Source organism: Ovis canadensis, chromosome 6, assembly GCF_042477335.2.
Source record: "Ovis canadensis isolate MfBH-ARS-UI-01 breed Bighorn chromosome 6, ARS-UI_OviCan_v2, whole genome shotgun sequence".
In the NCBI taxonomy this organism is placed as follows: Eukaryota; Metazoa; Chordata; class Mammalia; order Artiodactyla; family Bovidae; genus Ovis; species Ovis canadensis.
Window position 1 is genome coordinate 105,223,341 of NC_091250.1, and position 21,506 is coordinate 105,244,846.

Here is a 21,506-nt window from a genome sequence, read left to right on the forward strand (position 1 = left end):
TTTTTCCTTTTTTAATATTTTTTTCTATTTTTGAACATTAGGCTATTTACTTCCTTTTATCACAATAAATAATAGTCATCTTTACATAGTGTCTTTGTACATCTGATTATTTTCATATAAGATCCTACAAGTAAAATTATAGGGTGGACTTACTGTTAAATTTGCTCTCAAGAAAAGTTATATTCATTTGTATCTCTTTTGTTGTTTAGTCACTAAGTCATGTCCGACTCTTTTTATGACCCCATGGACTGTAGCCCACCAGGTTCCTCTGTGCATGGAATTTCCCAGGCAAGAATACTGGAGTGGGTTGCCATTTCCTTCTCCAGGGGATCTTTCCAACCCAAGGATCAAACCCAGGTCTCCTGCATTAGCAGGCAGAGTTTTTTGCCACTAAGCCATGAGGGAAGGCCAGTAGTCTTAAGTACTGAGTACAGTACATCTCACTGTAATTTGTTGAGTATTTAATATTATCATTTTTTCACCTTTTTAATAGACCAATTTCACTTTCTTACTTTGCATTTTGTTGACATACCAGTTATTTTATTGCCTCTCTGTTACAAATTCACTCTTTGTTGTTGGCTCTGTGAAACTGGACGTGGAAACCATTATTTATTTGTTTTCAGGCTAGGCTTTAGTGGGGTCCCAGCTACAGGAGAGAGCATTGAAATTCGCTTCCTTTGCAGCCTACATTATATCATGCTTGGCCAGTAGAGGGCGCTGGAGAAGCACTGTAGGAGGAAGCAGGTTTTTCCTGATTCGTAGGGGCTGGCATGCCGTTCAGGGAAGCTGACTTTCTTCCTCCGGGGGGGCTCCTCCCAGAATGGTTTCTTCAGTGCTAGTTGCCTGTGGAGTGCAACTTTCTTTAGCATTTGCTCCCGCAACCCCTTTTGTAGCTCTTGATTTGGTTTGTGGTGGCACACCCTGGAGCCCCTTACAGTCCTGTGCTCTAACTCAGATCATTGCTCTCCACACCCTCTCACCTTGGTGCTCACTCCCAGAGAGTGCTCTGTGGGGCTGACTATCTAATAAGCCACTTGCCCCATCTCTGTCCAATGCAGCCTCAAAGATGCTGCAGCCCACGGCATACATAGAGTTGTAGTAGGTTCCTGCAGAGATGGTTCCTGCAGAGATGGTTCCCACAGCTCACAGTCCAAGCAGCACTGGCAGCAGCGCCCCAGGCTTCATCTGGGTGCCTACCCCTCAGCCTCAGCTTACCTGTTCTCTAGACTTTCTTTCCTGCAGCCCTCCAGACACCGACACTGTGATCTGGCCTTGCGCCCACAGAGAAGCCCCTGTGCTCACTTGCCCACTGGATCCACACTCCAGAGGGTTGTTCCTGCTTATCCTATGTGTATGGCCCTGCTGTGTCCTGGGAGCAGAGGACGTTTCCTCTGTGCAATGGGCTGCAGCCACACCTTCTTCAGTGCATTTCAACTCCTTACGCCAAGCTTTTCCTTAGTTGGGTATTCTTCCTCAGACTAGGGTCCCTTTTAGAGTTCCCTTTCCATTTTTATAGTTACTCTCCTATTATCACAGCTAAATAGTTCTTTATATTAAATTATAACCCCCATTTAAATGACTGTGTGATTTCTGTCTCCTCTTTAGACACAGACTAATACCACTGATCACTATTAAGATACAACTTTTCCCACACACTTAGTAGCTATTTGCATTTTCTCTTCTGCAGTTTTACTTTTTAAACCATGTTTCTTACTTATTATTATTATTTTTTCCATTTTGTAGACTTTCAAGATATTAAAGATGAATCTTTTGTCATGTCTATGGCAGATACTTGAGACTACTTTAAATAAGTAGGTTTGAGTATACTGAGTTTTAACCACTATATTTGCTTTATTTTAGTGAGTTGAGACTTTCTTATTAACTCATGATAAAAGGATAAAGATGCAAGCCACTGTCTTATTCAATAAAGGAGATTTCCTAGGACTGAAAAGTTCATAGCGCACTTTTACTTTCATCCAGTTTGGGATTTGGTGACATTAGGAAGTAATACTTTGTCTTAAACATGTTTCATGTTTTGATAACTGATCTTCCAACTGGGTTTACAACACTCAACCGTATCCTATGGTATGTGTAATACAATCAATGTAATCCAATACTTATTCAGTTCAGTTCAGTCACTCAGTTGTGTCCTACTTCTTGCGACCCGATGGACTGCAGCATGCCAGGCCTCCTTGTCCATCACCAGCTCCTGGAGTTTACTCAAATTCATGTCCATTGAGTCGGTGAGTCCATTGAGTCCCATGCTTATGACGAATGCAAATAGAACTAGTAGTAGAATGGAAAAAAGCTGCATGAATCTCCATTTTAATACAGAGTTCATAAGTAAAATCACAGGTGAAACTTGTGGCATTTGCAGTGCTTTTTCAGACTGGTGAAGTGGACTTGAAGGACCCTGAGCCCTGTCTTGTGGAATGAGTTATTTTGGAGAAAAAGAACAGAGCTTGAGATTTCCTGCCCAACTTCAGATCCCATAGCTTTGCATCATCTTCTGTATTCATTCAGCAACAAATGGTTATCATGGATCAAGTCTTAGCCTAGCTGGTGAAATACATTAAATCTCTGTGATATGTTTATTTGGAAAAATAAAGACAACTAGTTCAACTGACTTAAGAAAAATCTTAAGAACACTTTTGAAATTCATCAGTAGAACAGAGGGGGTAAAAAAGAGGGGCTCGGGTTGAGAGAATTATGATTTGGATTTCTTAGCAGAGTCCATAATGTTTTCTGTCCCAAAGGACAGGTAGCTCTGATGTTATAGATAGCTCAAAGGACTGAAAGACACTCCTAGGTTTTATGAAAAGGCTAGAGTTTAAGAAACTGTGAAATACCATCACCATCAGATTTCTTGGTGGGATAATAATGGGCTGATATTTTATTTCAAGAGCTGGAAGCTATTACTTCTGGATCATTTCTGAGAGCTAGTTGATGATAGTTCTCTTGACAGTCAAAGTTAAAGAAGCTTAAGCTACATGGTATCTTAAGATACCATTTAAATTCAAGTTCACTGAGTGTTTTACTCTAAAAACTATTTGGAATACATAGTATCCAAGCTTATTTTAGTTACTGAAACTAAATTCAAGTTTCTTTTAGTCCAGCTGTGAATCCTACCTAATCTCTTCACTTCAGAGAGAGACAAGCCTTACATTCAATTTCCTATAGATTCAAGTTCACATATGTTTTTTTAATGTAAGTATAGAATTTATGCACTGAAATAGTATCAAAACCTTCTAATTTTGTTGAAGTGGCTTAGCAATAGTGACTTGTACTGCTAAACTGTTGTCTCTGTTTTTATTACCCATTTACTTCGAAGATATTTCAGTATGATTGCCTTTTCTGTACGGAATCTGAAAATAAGGAGAAAAAGAGTATTAACCACTGGACACATTTCGTGCATTGAACCTACTAAAGAACCAAACACCCAGTGTGTAAGCTCTTGACTTACTTTGCTACTGTTCTTTGGATCTCTCTTTTTTCTTCTTCATTTAATCTTTGAAGGATGGATTCCAGGAGAGAAAAATGAAAGTTGATATACTGAGCCACCTGAAAGAAAAAACAAAAAGGTAGAGCATTTGTGTGAGAGGTACTGGGTCAGGACAGCTCAAAGACAGATTCAGGGAAATGGCATCCATACATCACTGCTAATTTCTTCTGCATCTTTATCCATGAGGAAAATGCGAGCATTTGTTTTGGACGGTCCCTGTAGGAGTCTATGCAGCAGCGGAATGTCTGTCTTCTTTAGCCGTTTCTGCTCTGCAAATGAAAAGAAGAATCAGCCACAGTCAGGAGGCCATAATAGAGAAAAAAAAGGAACATAATTTGTCCATTCATTTTGCTTCTTCTACTTACTTTGTGAAACCTATAAAGAAGAGGAGTTGGTTTACTCACTCGAAAAAGCAAGTTGAAATTAAAACCTTTAAGTGAACTAAAAATAGACTTTTCTCTTGCTATCCTTTGGGATTTGACTTTCCATCTCAGAATTCTAACCTTGCCTTTGGTTTGGATCTTCAGACAAATCTGCCATCCCATTTATGCCTTTGCAAAACCTAAAAACATTCATTCAATAAATATTTATTGATCTTTCCTAGTTCCATTAATGTAATTCTATCCTTCTAGTAGCTCAGATCCAAAACTTTGTAATTATCTTCAATTCTTCATTTCCCTCTCACCCCACATCCAATCTTTGGATTTTCTTTAAAAATATATTCTGAATTGTTATTTACATTAGCAGTATTTTTTTATTATTTCATTCTTCTATTGGCTTCATCCATTCAGCCATAATAATGACATGAGAAAGAAAATAACTTCCAATTTGGTATATTCCCAGAACTTCAAATTTCCAAAAGTTATAAACACTTCTCCCACAAAATATTTCTAATTTTTTGCCTAAGTAGTTTCACATCTGTGATTTCATTTTTATGAGAATAAAGCATGAACAGGACACAATGCCCTTACAATCATTTTCTTTCCTCAAATAATTTTTGAGTTCTTACTACGTACCAGGCCTTGTTCTCTGTGCTGGGCACACTATAGAAGAAAGCAGGGTAAAATCACTTCTCTCATGGACCTCACACTCATGGAGAGGATGGTGATAAGGAAGATACAGCCATAAAACCTATCATATATTGTGATAAGTATTCAGGGGGAAAATTACTCAAGGAAGGGGGTAGAAAGTGTGCATGTGTGTACATATGTGTAAGCAAGTGAAAAGTTTTAAATTATTGATAGAATGGCTGAGGAAGGCCTCACCGAAGATGTAATATTTGAGCAAAGACTTGAAGGAGATGAGAGAGAAATCGTGAAGCTATTTAGGGGAAGTGTGTGTCAAAAGAATAAGTAAGTAAATTGAGCACCCATGAAGTCAGTACATGCCTAAAGATGTCAAAGAGCGCCTAGGGAACAAGGTGGCTGGTATGGAGATGAGGAGAGGGCTATTGAATGATGAAGAGAAGAGGTAATGGGGCCAGCACAAAGATTCTGACTTTGCTGTGAGAAGGGAGACCATTGGAGGATCTGAGAAGAGGTGTGACATGGTCAGACTTACACGGTTAAAGAATTGTCTGCTCTGTTGAAGTGGACTGATGGGGAAAAGGTAGACCAGTTAGTCCCCTCTCTGGTATCATGTGTTTCTTTGGGCTTTTAACAGTTCCAAGGGTCAGAACTGTTCTCGTCCCCTGGACTGGACTTCTCCAGGAAAAAAATGCAAGGCAGGGTCCAGAACTTAGAAGCCCAGCTTCCCCACAGTTAGTGATATGATTCATTAACGTGTCCACAGAGTCAGTGTTTGCTGCTTTAATTCCTCTATGATTTCTGAAGCAATGGGGAACCTTGATAATTCAGCTCCTCTCATTAATCCACCAGAATCCTCTTTTATGAAAACTAATTAATTTATTTTAATTGAAGGCAATATTGCGGTGGTTTTTGCCATACATGGACATGAATCAGTCACAGGTGTACATGTATCCCCCATCCCGAACCCCCCTCCCACCTCCCTCCCCACCCCATCCCTCTGGGCTGTCCCAGGGCACCGGCTTTGAGTGCCCTGTTTCACGCGTCAAACTTGGACTGGTCATCTGTTTCACATACGGCGATATACATGTTTCAATGCTATTCTCTCAAATCATCCCACCCTCTCCTTCTCCCACAGAGTCCAAAAGACTGTTTTTTATATCTGTGTCTCTTTTGCTGTCTTGCATATAAGGTTGTCATTACCATCTTTTAAGATTCCATATATATGTGTAATATACTGTATTAGTGTTTTTCTTTCTGACTTACTTCACACTGTATAATAGGCTCCAGTTTCATCCACCTCATTAGAACTGATTCAAATTCATTCTTTTTAATAGCTGAGTAATATTCCATCATGTATATGTACCACAGCTTTCTTATCCATTCATCTGCTGATGAACATCTAGGTTGCTTCCCTGTCCTGGCTACTGTAAATAGTGCTGTGATGAACATTGGGGTATACGTGTCTCTTTCAATTCTGGTTTCCTTGGTGTGTATGCCCAGCAGTGGGATTGCTGGGTCATACGGCAGAACCCTCTTTGGAACTTTACATCTTATGTTAACTTGGGTTTGCATCCTCAATTTGTTTTATGTTTGATAATATAAAACAATGTTTCTTACTTCATGGTCACCTGGGATAATTATTAGAAATATGTATTCCCAGACTGTCCTCAGATCTGGAGGGGCTTGAGAATTTGTATTTTAAATGAACTCTTCAGGTCTTCCTGAAGTGTGCCTCAATTTGAGAAACACTGTTATAGATCATGGGCTTAGCAAATAAAAGGTTTTAAAAGTACACTAATCTATTTTCCACATTACTACCCAAACAGGTGCTCTATGCTCCATTCTTTTCCCTATTCTTAGTCCCTAAAAAGGACTTAGTTATGATTACCTTCAGTTCTGGATTTCATGTATAAGAAACTTCATGTATAAGAAACGTGATTTTCATAGGTAAAATGTAAAGAACTATAGTTTTATAGTAAAAATAGGTTTCTTTTTTTCAGATTTTAAAATAATATGCATGTTGTGAGAGGGGAAAGGAGGTTACGTAGGTCAAAGGGTACACATTTTCAGTTATTAGAAGAACAAATTCTGAGGATCTAATGTACACTTGAAAGTTGCTGAAAGTAGTAAGCATTCTTAGCCCAAGGGAAAAAAAGTTAACTATGTGAGCTCATAGATATGTTGATTATCTTGATCACAGCAATAGGTCCACAGTGGTTGTACACTTTAAATATATTCAATTATATTTGTCAATTATCCTAATTATTCATCAGTAAAGTTAAAAACCCTTATACACTGTTGTAATTATGAGGAAAAGCACAAGGCAGAAAGTAAAACTTCCCTGGAATCCCAGAACTCTGAGATAAGCAGCATTTCACTTTGAGAGGATACTCCTCCATACGTCTTTTTAGCTACACACACAGACAACACATAAAAGTGGTCATATCACATTTGCTATTTTTATTGCACACATTTTAAAAAATCAAAGTTTATTTTTTGCTTTTTTTCTTTTATGCTTTCTCTTCTTCCCATTGTCTTTTCTGTATCTTCCCAATCCCCTAACCAAGCAATCAATGTTAATGGCTTGGTATTTATCTTTCCATACCTTTCTCCCTAATCATATACTCATATAAACCACGTATTTAAATAGGGATTTATAATTCTTTTTTAAAAATGAAGTCATACTCTATACATTTATAGGCATGTTACATTTTTAATAAATATGTATTGTAAAGGCCTCCTGGTGGCTCAGATGGTAAAGCGTCTGCCTGCAGTATGGGAGACCCGGGTTCTATACATTTATAGGCATGTTGCATTTTTAATAAATATGTATTGTAAAGTTCCCTCCATTCAACTGGTATAGATCTAACTCATTTCATAATAGCTGCATATTAATCATGTATTAAATCATTCTTCTATGATGGGTAACTTTGCCTTTAGCTTTCTATCATTATAAATAACCATGCATATAAATCTGTAGGTAATAGTGCTTTGATTTTTGTGAAACAGATTCTCACCAGTGGATTTGCTGGGCTAAGGAATATGTATACTGTAGATTTTTAATAAATATTGCTAAAATGAGTTCCAAGAAAGTAGGAGTCAGATCTTCAGCAGAATTGCATGAACATTCTCTTTTACTCTTATCTGCGGCAACCAGTAGGTAGAATCAGATAAAAGATAACATGGCATTGTGGGTTGAATATACATATCCTTGACCTTTGCATTTCCTTTAATACTTGCATTCCCTTATGCTTTAGACTTTCCTAAAAATATTTACAGGTTATTTTGTTATTCTCTGAACTGCTTTATCATACTTCTTTGTATTTTCATTGGACTGGTTGCCTTTTCATTATCACTTTGCAAGAACTTTTTGACACTATAGGTATTAATTTTTCATCTGACAGTCTTCATAATCTTTGGTTTGTATCTTTTATGTTTTATACAGTCCAGCATTTTTATCTTGTAGTTTTCTCCTAAACAATCAGAATGAGTATACACACACTCAGAACTTTCAAAAATTTATATATATATATATATATATATATTTAAGCTTTCAATTTATAAGGACTTCAATTTTATATATGTTTGGATATCCAGTTTCCATTTTCTTATAGTTGTTCTGGATCAAAATATATTATTTTATTTATTCAATTTCTGGCTCAAGCAATCAGACACTTAAATTACAACTTGAGCCATTTCTATAATTTAACTTCAAAAATTTTCAGTTTTAATGATGGCCATTCTGGCTGGTGTGAGGTGATATCTCATCATAGCTTTGATTTGCATTTTTTTAAATAATTAATGATGTCGAACATCTTTTATGTGCCTGTTGGTTGTCTGCATGTCTTCTTTGGAGGAATGTCTGTTTAGATCCTCTTCCCATTTTTTGAGTGGGCTGTTTGTTTTGATGCTGTTAAGTATCATGAGCTGTTTGCAGTTTGGGGAGGCTGATCTTATATCATTTGCATCATTTGCAAACATTTTCTCCCAATCAGTGGGCTATAGTTTTGTTTTGTTTACTATTTCCTTTACTGTGAAAAAACTTTTTTGAGTTTAAGTAGGTCCCATTGTTTACATTTGTTTTTATTTCCAATATTCTGGGAGACAGATTGAAAAAGATATTGCTGTGATTTATGTCAGAGAGTGTTCTGCCTATGTTTTCCTCTAGGAGTTTTAGAGTATGCAATCTCACATTTAGGTCTTAAATCCATTTTGAGCTTATTTTTGTATATGGGGTTAAAGAATGATCTAACCTTTTTCTTTTTTTAACATTTAACTGTACCTTTTCCCCAGCACCATTTGTTGAAGAGACTGTCTCCAACATTGTGTAGTCTTGCCTCTTTTGTCATAGATTAATTGACAATAGGTGCAAGGGTTTATTTCTGGGTTTTCTATTTTAAGGCTTTCAGAAATTTCATTTCAATATTGCCTTAGGATTTCTCTAATCCATCTTTTACTCTTTGCTCCTAACGCCCCACACATAGTCTCTTCCCAAGGTCCTGATGCTAACTTTTACCCCACCACATAGTTCTGCACATTTTTCTCTACTGAGGAAGAGGGAACACTCCCACAGTGTGTCAGAAAGAGGTAATGTTAAGAAAGAGGTACCAATGAGATCAGGGAGTAATGGTATGTAATGATGACTCTAGTAAAAGCTAGAATGATAAGGGAAAGTGAAAAGGAAAGGAGTACAAAGATCAACAACTGAAATGCCTACAATTCCTGGGAATCTTCCACCTATTCTCCAGGGCTCTTTGATCACCATTCAGATAGCTTAATGCCTGGCCAACAAGCAAATGGCAACCCACTCCAGTGTTCTTGCCTGGAGAATCCCAGGGACGGGGGAGCCTGGTGGGCTGCTGTCTATGGGGTCGCACAGAGTTGGACACGACTGAAATGACTTAGCAGCAGCAGCAGCAACAAACAAAGTCTGTTGTGTTAAGCTCTTCTAGGACCCCTTATTCTTAGGTTGTCTTCCTTTGAAACTGTGAAGGATGAATAATGTAAAACACTCCACCTCTCTTCTTTCTTTCTTCCCTTCCTCCCTTTCTTCCGCAGAAAGAGGTGAACTGCTTTTCTGCCTTATTAATGGGCAGGAAACGACAACACATGCAGTCACATAAGAATAAGCAAGTTTTCTTACCTCCTGTTGCAAAAATAATGTAAAGTGCAAAATCCTGGGCACTATTTTCAATCTGTCAATGGAAAAAAATGAACAGACATGAATTCTTTGTTAGTGTTTTCTAAGCCAACCAGACCCAGATTATATACCTGTTTCTTCACTTTAATTTTTCACTTTCATATATAAAATCTTCTCTGCTCCCAGGGGATAAGGTAATTTCTCAGTGCAGTTACTAAAAGATGTTATACAGTTATCTTTTGGTATCTGCTGTGGCTCTTGCCTAGGAAATCTCATGGATGGAGGGGCCGGGTGGGCTACAGTCCATGGGGTCATGAAGAGTCAGACACGACTGAGCAACTTCACTTTTCACTTTTCACTTTCATTCACTGGAGAAGGAAATGGCAACCCACTCCGGTGTTCTTGCCTGGAGAATCCCAGGGATGGAGGAGCCTGGTGGGCTGCCATCTATGGGGTTGCACAGAGTCAGACACGAGTGACGTGACTTATCAGCAGCAGCAGTGGATACCAAAATCCACATATACTCTAGTCCCTCAGTTGGCCTTTTGTACTCTCGGGACTGCATTCATGGATTCAACCAACCATGTACTGTAAACAGTAATATATGCATTGAAGAAAAAAATCAATGTATATGAATATATATGGCTGAGTCCCTTTGCTGTTTACCTGAAACTATCACAACATTGTTAATTGGCTATATCCCAATACAAAATAAAAAGTTAACAAAAAATCCATATTTAAATAGACCCATGGTGTTCAAACGTGTTTCTCAAGGGTCAACTATACATAGGAAAGAATTTTTTGGAACTGAATATTTAATTTAGATATACATGCTTATATGTCTTTTTCAGAAAAATCCATTTATGTGTTTACAATTAAATTATACACAAGATATTTATACTTCAGTTTACTGATAAAGATTACCTTAAATTTTTGGAGAATTTGCTTTATTACTTCTTCAGTTCTCATATTACTGTTTACTCTGACCTTAGTTTCTGATCCAAAGGCTGGAGTGAAAATTGACGTCTAGAAGAAAAGAAAAAAAAGATTTTTGTAATTTTAAGGACATATGTGACAAACTAACAAGAGTCTGTCTCTTGAATCTGGCCTTCCTTTGCACAAAAAATCCGAGATCATGAGTTTAAAATTTTGCTTTCTTATTTTTACTTTCTTTGTTTTGGTTGTTGAGTACTATGTATGCCTTTAAGCAGCTTCATATTGTTTCTAGAGTAAGTTAGGTAAAACATCATTTGAGAATGTTTGAAATATTTTCATTAGATAATCATACTATTCTTTACTGTAATTTAAGATTTCAAAATTCCCTCCTGTTTGGGAGTAATTGTTCTAAATTGCTTTTATTTGAACCATATGAAATCATTCCTTTTCAATTGGTCAGAAATGGTCCAATGTTGGCAATTTCATTCAGCTTATATCTCAACTGAGGATTTGGGTAAAAGTGCTGCTAATTGAACATTTAGAACAATGTTTCTCACAGGTTGCTCTAATCAGTAGTTGGCCCTTTAGATAAAATTTGGTAAACAGCTGCCATGATCCAATAAATCTGACACATCCCTCTTAGGGATTAGTACTGCACCATAAAAATTATAAGAAACATATAACCATAAGTTTTTTACTCATAATTTTATTCCTATTTAAAAATAAAGTCTTGAGAGAGATGAAAAAATTAAATGGAAAATTCCAGAAATAATTCACACATTTTAAATTGTGTGTTGTTCTTTTTTTTAAGTTTTTTTTTTTTTTTAATATGGACCACTTTTAAAGTTTTTATTGACTTTGTTACAATATTGTTTCGGTTTTATGTTTTTCCTTTTTTTTGCCACAGGCATGTGTGATCTTAGCTACTTGACTAGGGATCAAACCCACACCCCCTGAACTGGAAGGCGAAATCTTAACCACTGGACTGCCAGGGAAGTCCCTGTGTGGCATTCAGAAAGTGTGTTGAAAGTGTTAGTTGCTCAGTAGTGTCCAACTCTGGAATTCCATGGACTGTAGCCCACCAGGGTCCTCTGTCCATGGGATTCTCCAGGCAAGAATACTGGAGTAGGTTGCTGTTCCCTTCTCTAGGGGATCTTCCTGACCCAGTGATTGAACCCGGATCTCCTGCATTTCAGGCAGATTCTTTACCATCTGAGCCACCAGGGAAGCCATTCTGAGTAGCATGAGAAGATCTTGTACCATCCTACTCCACCCTGCCCAAGATCCCCAACCACTGACCATGTCTGCTTCTGACAGACATCTATCAACTTCATCACAGCCTGATGGTCCAGGATCATCTGAAGGAGATGATCCTCCTTCTGATATATTGTCAGAAGGTCATTAGTAGCCTAATGCTACATCACAATGCCTATGTCATTTACCTCAATTTATCTTATTACATCATAGGCATTTTATCATCTCCTGCCCTTATAAAACTGAATACAGTACTACAAGATATTTTGAGAGAGAGAGAGAAAAACCCACATCCACATAACATTTTTACACTATATTATTATAATTATTCTACTTTATTGTTAGATATTATTGTTAATCTCTTATTTTACCTAATTTATAAGTTAACCTTTATCATAGGTAGGTGTGTATAGGAATGAACATTGTATACACAGAATTCAGTACTATCCTTGGTTTCAGGCATCCACTGAGGGTCTTGGAACATATTCCCTTGGGACTATGTATCACAATCTAAGCCTCTAATAAGTGTGTTATTCAATAATGGCATTATCAAGAGCTTTCATGATATAAAAACATATCTTACAACTATTTCAACTTAAATTCCTAGATACCCATCATTGCCTACCCATTGATAGGGTGCTTTGGCTTTTGGGGTTTCATTTTCTGCTAGTTATTATACTGTAGTAAATGACATTTGTATGAAATATCTTTAGTTTCACTTGATCTCTTTCAATCAACAGCAATGACACTAATGTAAACTCAGTTCTTCTTTTGTGCAGACACTATGCTAAGTGCTAAATTCACCTCATTCCACTTAATCCCATGAACAGCCTTGTAAAGAAGGAAGGATAAAAGCTAAGAGACTGGGATTTTTCATTTGCTCAGCAAGAATTTGCAATCAAGTCATCAAACTGCAAAGACCAAGAATTTTAATTATGATGCTATGCTGCCAACCTAGTGCCAATTTCGTTCTTAGTACTGCAGACCAGTCTGGAAGCTGCTCACTTGGAAATATGTGGCTTTCACAGCCTTTCTTAACACAAACCACCCTACATGTGCTGATGACATACAGCATAATTCTGAAGAGAAGAAACCAGGACTATTGGTAGTTGCATATCTGTAGGGGACTGTCAATATTATGTCTTAGCCAGGGAGGAAATTCTTGAGACAGAAAAATGTCTAATTTGAACCAAAAATTCACAAGGGAGATTTCTCCCCACCAGTCTCCAAAGAGACATACGGATAGCCTTCCAAGGGAGGAAGAAAGAAAAAGGTAGAAAGCCTTCTAAGGAAAAAGCTTATGGTGAATGAATTAATATTTTGTAAGAAAGCTTAAAATGGTGCCTCACATAGAGTGGTTTTAAAGTATTTATTAAATGAGTGGATGAATGATTGCTAAAATACATGACATAAAAAATTTGAGTTCTAGAAAAGAATGATCTATTTCCTACCTTCAGCCAAGTTAAGTCTTATAAATATTACAGAAAGGCACATAAAAGTTCAACACATATTAAATGAAAAAATCAGAATACAAATTATATAAACTATAATTGCACTTCTGTAAAAAGTGATATGTATATTATATGTGTAAGACCTGGAATTAGAAATTTAACTGATCAGAACAAACAGGGCTATAGCTGACTTAATCCTTTTATTTCAAATTTAATGTTTGAATGTACTTTGAATCAATATCTTTTGTAGCACTTACATGATTCTAAGGACATTTATGGATGTATTGGTTTCTTTGCCCAAGCGCTGAGCTCCATGCTGACACAGGCACGAGCTGAGCCATCTGTATATCTCCAGTGTGTATCATAGGGGCTGCCACTTAGGGTTCACCAGTCATGCTGGTTGAGAACTTGGGTTCTGGCATCAGACAAAGCTGGATTTGAATTCAGAGTTGGTACTTAAAAGCAGTGTGACCTGTGACAAACTGTGTAACCTCTGTGAATTTCTGTGAATCTGAGGTGATCAAAGCAGTCAGTCAATCCTGAAATCACCCTGAATATTCATTGGAAGGGCTGATGCTGAAGCTCCAACACTTTAGCCACCTGATGTGAAGAGCCAACTCATTGGAAAAGACTCTGATGCTGAGAAAGATTGAAGGCAGGAGGAGAAGGGGACGACAGAGGATGAGATGGTTGGATGGCATCACTGACTCAATAAACATGAATTTGAGCAAACTCTGGGAGATGGTGAAAGACAGGGAAACGTGGAGTGCTGCAGTCCACGGGGTTGCAAAGAGCTGGACATGACTGGTGGCTGAACAACAACTGTGAACCTCAGTTAACTCATATGTAAAATAGGGAAAAGAATAGTATCTGCTTCATATGATTATGTTTTAGTGAGTAATGAGATAAGCCAGCAAAACAATTTCATGCCAAATAAACAGAGAGTACCCAGTAATAATAGCAGTATAGCTGATAGTATTGTAAGTTTGAATTGTAAATTCAATTCAGTGATATTGTTAGCACAATAGACAGCATTCTTTTAAATGACATTAATGGAATTGTAACTCACTTCGTGGTTATAAAAGTGTCCATTAATAGAGGCCCTATGCTTCTGTCTGGCTTTTCTGTCCATCATCAGAGGCTTCATCCTTTTCCTCACCAGGGTTGCTTCACTCATAGTTCTGTAGAGTAATGGGGATTCAGGCTCTTCATTTGCATGAGGCTTCAGAGTGCTACTGTGATAAGATAAATAGTCTGGGAAGAATAAAGGTTATAAACCCATATAATTTAGCTGCTCATCTCTTTGCATCATGGATGGATTAGTATTAATAAGTAATTATGTGGCTAAGCAATGAACTAAAATTCTTCTAAATAGAAAATAGCAATGATCTGTTTAAGAACAGGGACATCTGGTGACACTTGTGTTCCATTTTACCTTGGAATTTTAATTTAATTGTAATTAGAGTATAAGCAAGTGATGTTTCATCTTTCTCTAGCACTGGTGCTAAATACAAATAGATTTTTATTATATCTTTGGTGTCAAGGTATTGGGATTCCCCTGTGTTGAAATTGTTGTCAATGGATTAATTATTAATATAAGGATTCTCATATAAAAAATGCCAAAAGGCCATAAGACAAAAATAAGGAAGTCCCGGCAGGAGCATCACGTTTGTCATAGTTATGAGTTGTTAAAGGACAGTAGAGGGGATGAATTGAGAATGCTTTGAAAAAAATTAGTTGCACATTGGAAGTTGCTGGTAGCTTCCTGAAGATAATGCCAGCATGATACCCTTGTTCAATCTGAAATCAGCTTGGTAATATCACCATGCCAAAAATGTGAACCCCACTCCAGTCTCAGTCATCAACTCCTCCTTGGATCTCTATATACCATATAAAAATGAAAATCCATGTAAAATACAAAATATCATGCCTGTCTCAGTAAATGACAGAAAACTAATAGTATTATACCATTGTTGTTATGATTACTGATGTCACAAGTCATAGGAGCTGGCATTTTCCATTGGTTTGTCAAATTTTATATGAACTCATTTGATTTTTAAGTAGATTTCTCTCTTTTTTAAAACTTGTTATTTTATCTTGGAATATAGCCGATTAACAATGTTGTGATAGTTTCAGGTACACAGCAGAGCAACTCAGCCATATATATGCTTAAAACAACCCTATCAAATATAGCAAACCAAGTATATCTGCCTCTGAGAAGTCATGTCATATTAAGTATTAACTAAAATGTTTAGCTTCTCAAAAGATGTAGAATTCAACCTGAAGGGCTTGGTCTTAATATAAAAAACTACTGAGTTATGAATGATCCTAATCCTTGGGGGGGAAATACTGAACAATTTTATGTATGAAAAACTTTATTCAAACCATTAGTTCTCCCTAATCTAATAAAGCTAAGTGACTTAATACATTTTTTTAAAATAATGCTTTTATATTGCAAAGTAAGGTTCTTAAACATTATATGAGCACTGTAGTGACTTAAGTTGGTATGCTCCTAAGATATATTTTTTAAATATAAAATAAGAGTTTAATAACTAATGGTATATAAAATGTTATATTTCAGAGAAACATTTAGGATTCATGCATTATATTAGCTAAAAAAGTCTCCTCATTAATAAGAGTTTGATATTGACCTTCTTGGGAACCTGGTCCTCCAGTCACTGGAATCTGATCCTTGTCCAAGTCACTAATGCGATAAAGATCATCAAATTGTCCCCAGCGTGTCATTCCCCTGAAAAGTAATAAATTGTGTAAGTGATATCAATTATATTTATCAAAGGGCCTATGATAGTTTCCAGATTTACAGTATTAATACAGTACCATGGGCCTCTGTGGGTAGACACACCAGCCTAAATTATAATAATCTTTATATTATTAAATCTATATCTATACCAGAGTAGTCAATATGCATTTTAATTAATTCTTGTACTGATTCTTAGCATGTTTTGACACAATATTTTAGTTACATACTGAAACACAAAATTATATAGATTCTGTAAAATATATGGAATATGTAGAAACCAACAGAATCCATTCTTATACAGAAACCTCACTATGCTCTTCAGTGAGTTTAGATACAAAAGTATTTATTCTAACTTGCATTGAGCTCCCATTGTATTCAAAGCATTTTAAGGTAAAATGATTCCAGTATAATTAGATGTAAAACCTATCTTTAAGACCCTTGAGCACTACAAAGAATTCAATTTATAAAGCAGGAAAATCTTTGGGAAAGACTCCTTTTCTGGGACATCATGATTTATAAAGTGTGCTATTAATTTTCAATGCATTCTAATGCCCAGAAAAAATAAAACTGGGCAACTGCTTATCTTTACCAGTTGGACCAAGGCTCATTTTTTATTTTCTTTCTGGCTTTAAATAAGTTACTTATTTTCTCTGTGCATTAGTGTTCTCACTTGTAAAATGGAGATGAACATAGAGGTAGGATAGGAATGTTGAGAAGATTAAATGAGTTAATTTATGTAAAACCCTTGAAAAAGTGCCCAACATGCAGTAAGAACTCAAGATGTGTTAAAAAAAATGACCGTGGTTGTCTTCGTCTTCATTGCCATCCTCATCACAGTCCCCATCATCTGTGTGTATTTCATGATGGGTCTGGAGCCATTAGGGATCCAAGGTATTCCTAGATCTCTCTCGGTTAATAGATAACTATCATATCTGGGACTAGTCTTAGCTCTTACTAAGAGTCTCTTCCAATGTCTGTTTTCCTTATGGCCAAAAAATATCAACCCGTAGGGAGTTTGTGACATTAATTCTACCCAAATGTCACTGGTAGCAACAATAACACAAAGTGCTTATTCATACTAATGCTGGTAAATATGAATAAACATGATCCTTTTCTTCTTTGACCTTTGAATTCCTTTGAAGTCTTTTACAACTTCTGTATCATTTGAGTCTCACAATAATAGCCTTGTGATATAGATAAGATAATCCTAATATACTGGTTTATTAATTTTCCATTAAGCTCTACCATCCAGGATATAGCCAGTCAAAACAAATGTCCTTGAAGTCCAATAACTTTACTTAGTAACTTTGACTCAAAGGAGAACAATTCCAGCCCTGACTCAGACCCTAGTTATTCTTCCTTTTACTTTTTTTAAATTGAAGTATAGTTGATTTACAGTGTTTTAAGTGTACAGCAAAGTGGTTAAGATATATGTATGTATATGTATATATATTTCTTTCTCAGATTCTTTTCCATTATAGATTGTTAGATGATATGACTATAATTCGCTGTGCTATATGGTAGGTCCTTGTTTATGTATTTTACATGCAATAGTGTCTATCTGTTAATCCCAAACTCCTAATTTATCCCTCCCTGCATGATTCCATTTGGTAGCCATAAGTTTGTTTTATGCGTCTATTTCTGTTCCTGAAATAAGTTCACTTGCATCATTTTCAAGATTTCACATGTAAATGATATTTGTGATATTTGCCTTTGACCTCAGGCAGTGTGATATTCTTCAAGTCCATCCATGTTGCTGTAAGTGAACTTATTTCGTTCTTTTTATGGCTGAATAATATTCCATTGTATGCATATATATACTACACCATCTTTATTCATTCGTTTGTCAGTGGACATTTAGGTTGCTTCCAGGTCTTGGATATTGTAAATAGTGTTGCTCTGAACACTGGTGTGCATGCATCTTTTCAAATTATTGTTTTCATCTTTTCCAGATATATGCTCAGCAGTGGGATGGCAAGATCATACAGAGGCTCTATTTTTAGTTTTTTAGGGAACCTCCATACTGTTCTCCATAGTGGCTGTACCAATTTACATTCCCACCAGCAGTGTAGGAAGGTTCCCTTTTCTAGTTATTCTTTTGAAAGGCAAACTTATCAATGTATAGAAGATTAATTTTAAAAGGCAGATGTGATTATCATAGAACGAGTGTTGAAAGGGAAAGTGTTAGTCACTCAGTGTGGCTGACTCTTTGAGACCCCGTGGACAGTAGCCTGCCAGGCTCCGCTGCCCATGGAATTCTCCAGGTGAGAATACTGGAGTGGGTTAACCATGAAAAAAAAAAAAAAAACCAACAGAATAACAGTGAAAATAGAAACTAAAAACTCAAAGCAATCCAATGCTGTCTCCCCTGGGGGAAGACGAGAGAGCCCAAGCATGCCAGATCAGTGATGTGCTATAACTTCTTGGTAGTCCTGCCAACTTGACACCTGTCCTCTCCTTCTCTCAGCTCAGTGAGGTCACACAAATACAGAGGAACCAACATGGCTTAATTTAATATAGCCAGTGTTGGGCCCCTTTTCTTCCTTACCATCTTAGCAAAAACAAGCACCTCCACCCCCAAATTGCCAGCCCCCAGCCTATCCCTTTTCAGCTCTAGACTGTGTAATTGGAAGCGTCTCCATATACAGTTGTGCACTTGACTAAGCTTGAATGCAGTGACCCAAAGTTTTCTAAAGAAAACTGGTGGAACTTTATGTAACATCAAATAGTTTAAGTTGCCCAAGCACGGGCATGTCAGCCTTATTCTGACCAAGTTTCAGGATATATACCATTAGCAAATTTAAACTGTGGAGAAGTATTCTCATGAGCTGCAAAATAAAAAGGAGGTCAACATTTGATAGACAAATTGAAGGTGGTCACTTCTCTACACACATGGTAAGAAAGGAAAAACACTATTGATGTTATTCACATGGACATCTGTCCAGTTTCTGCTCTTTATGCCATTCTGCCATGACTAGTCCAAAGCATGTCAAAGCAGACTTTGCAAAAACATTGAAAATGGAAAGGGAAACCGGTGCCACAGCAAACATAACCTCAGTAAGGTTGTTTTTACAAAAAATTTCCAAAACAAAATACTTGGACCAGTTATGAGATATCAAAGTACTGCCCACGGAAGTGTTTCCATAAAGGATCACAAGTGGTCACAGCTCAAACTGATTTATTTTTAAACTGTTACCACTCCCATTCAGCTGATTCAGTGTGACTCATTTCAAAGATAATGTAAACAAAGTAGCTTGATTCACTCCAAAGGTGAGTAGAAAGAAAAGATTATAGCCCTTCCTGCAGCTGAGTACATAACTTCCACATCTTTTGTACCACATCCAACTGCTGGAGATATTAAGTCTGTGAACCTGAGCGAACAGAGGTATAAGTTCTGCCCGCAGAAGTCCAGTATGGGAAAGGGAGCAATAAAAATTCTTAGGGAGTGAGTAGTGATAGTCCATTTCCTTACACAATTTCACTCAAGGCTCAAAATTTAAATAATACACTGCAAGGAGATCCAACCAGTCCATTCTGAAAATCAGCCCTGGGATTTCTTTGGAAAGAATGATGCTAAAGCTGAAACTCCAGTACTTTGGCCACCCCATGCGAAGAGTTGACTCATTGGAAAAGACTGATGCTGGGAGGGACTGGGGGCCGGAGGAGAAGGGGATGACAGAGGATGAGATGGCTTGATGGCATCACTGACTTGATGGATGTGAGTCTGAGTGGACTCCAGGAGTTGGTGATGGACAGGGGGCCTGGTGTGCTGTGATTCATGGGGTGGCAAAGAGTCAGATACAACTGAGCAACTGAACTGAACTGAACTGAACTGAAAGAAGGCTTCAGCAATACATGAGCTGTGAACTTCCAGATGTTCAAGCTGGTTTTAGAAAAGGCAGAGGAACCAGAGATCAAATTGCCAACATCTGCTGGATCATCGAAAAAGCAAGAGAGTTCCAGAAAAACATCTATTTCTGCTTTATTGACTATGCCAAAGCCTTTGACTCTGTGAATCACAATAAACTGTGGAAAATTCTAAAAGAGATGGGAATACCAGACCACCTGACCTGACTCTTGAGAAACTTATATGCAGGTCAGGAAGCAACAGTTAGAACTGGACATGGAACAACAGACTGGTTCCAAATAGGAAAAGGAGTATGTCAAGGCTATATATTGTCACCCTGCTTATTTAACTTACATGCAGAGTACATCATGAGAAACGCTGGGCTGGAAGAAGCACAAGCTGGAATCAAGCTTGCCAGGAGAAATATCAATCACCTCAGATATGCAGATGACACCACCTTTATGGCAGAAAGTGAAGAGGAACTAAAAAGCCTCTTGATGAAAGTGAAAAAGCTGGCTTAAAGCTCAACATTCAGAAAATGAAGATCATGGCATCCAGTCCAATCACTTCATGGCAAATAGATGGGGAAACAGTGGAAACAATGTCAGAGTTTATTTTTGGGGGCTCCAAAATCACTGCAGATGGTGACTGCAGCCATGAAATTAAAAGATGCTTACTCTTTGGAAGGAAAGTTATGACCAACCTAGATAGCATATTCAAAAGCAGAGACATTACTTTGCCAGCAAAGGTCTGTCTAGTCAAGGCTATGGTTTTTCCAGTGGTCATGTATGGATGTTAGAGTTGGACTGTGAAGAAAGCTGAGCACTGAAGAATTGATGCTTTTGAACTGTGGTGTTGGAGAAGACTCTTGAGAGTCCCTTGGACTGCAAGGATATCCAACCAGTCCATTCTGAAGGAGATCAGTCCTGGGTGTTCTTTGGAAGGAATGATGCTAAAGCTGAAACTCCAGTACTTTGGCCACCTCATGGGAAGAGTTGACTCACTGGAAAAGACCCTGATGCTGGGAGGGGTTGGGGGCAGGAGGAGAAGGGGACAGCAGAGGATGAGATGGCTGGATGGCATCACCAACTCGATGGACATGAGTTTGAGTGAACTCCGGGAGTTGGTGATGGACAGGGAGGCCTGGCGTGCTGTGATTCATAGGGTCACAAATAGTTGGACACGACTGAGTGACTGTACTGAACTGAACTGAACTGAAAGGATGGATGGCAATCAGAGTGAGGATGTCTAGAACTGAATTGAAACAAAGTACAATACTTTAGGGACTTCCCAGGTGGCGCTAATGGTAAAGAAAGTGAAAGTGAAGTTGCTCAGTCATGTCTGACTCTTTGCGACCCCATGGACTGTAGCCTACCAGGCTCCTCTGTCCATGGGATTTTCCAGGCAAGAGTACTGGAGTGGATTGCCATTCCTGCCTGCAAATGGAAGAGACTTAAGAGACACAGGTTCTGTCCCTGGGTCAGGAGGATCCCCTGGAGGAGGGCATGGCAACCCACTGTAGTATTCTTGCCTGGAGAATCCCATGGACAGAGGAGCCTGGTGGGCTATGGCCCATAGGGTCACAAA

The 21,506-nt window shown here is 37.7% G+C and overlaps 1 protein-coding gene across 4 annotated transcripts in view; it reads right to left on the reverse strand.

Annotated features, from left to right (window-relative positions):
• RASSF6 (Ras association domain family member 6) overlaps positions 1-21,506 on the reverse strand; it is a 69,586-nt gene continuing 48,080 nt past the window's right edge. For 2 of the 4 annotated variants that reach the window (XM_069594349.1, XM_069594350.1), the window contains exons 5-12: positions 15,963-16,060; positions 14,381-14,565; positions 10,595-10,696; positions 9,674-9,725; positions 3,653-3,771; positions 3,464-3,561; positions 3,317-3,365; positions 1-2,286 (exon numbers count right to left, since the gene is read on the reverse strand). In XM_069594349.1, coding sequence (XP_069450450.1) covers positions 2,266-2,286; positions 3,317-3,365; positions 3,464-3,561; positions 3,653-3,771; positions 9,674-9,725; positions 10,595-10,696; positions 14,381-14,565; positions 15,963-16,060 — 724 coding nt within the window. In that variant the 3' untranslated portion in view covers positions 1-2,265. Of the gene's footprint in view, positions 2,287-2,620; positions 3,366-3,463; positions 3,562-3,652; positions 3,772-9,673; positions 9,726-10,594; positions 10,697-14,380; positions 14,566-15,962; positions 16,061-21,506 lie in introns of those variants that run through there. The other 2 variants (XM_069594346.1, XM_069594347.1) reach the window with 1 other exon arrangement.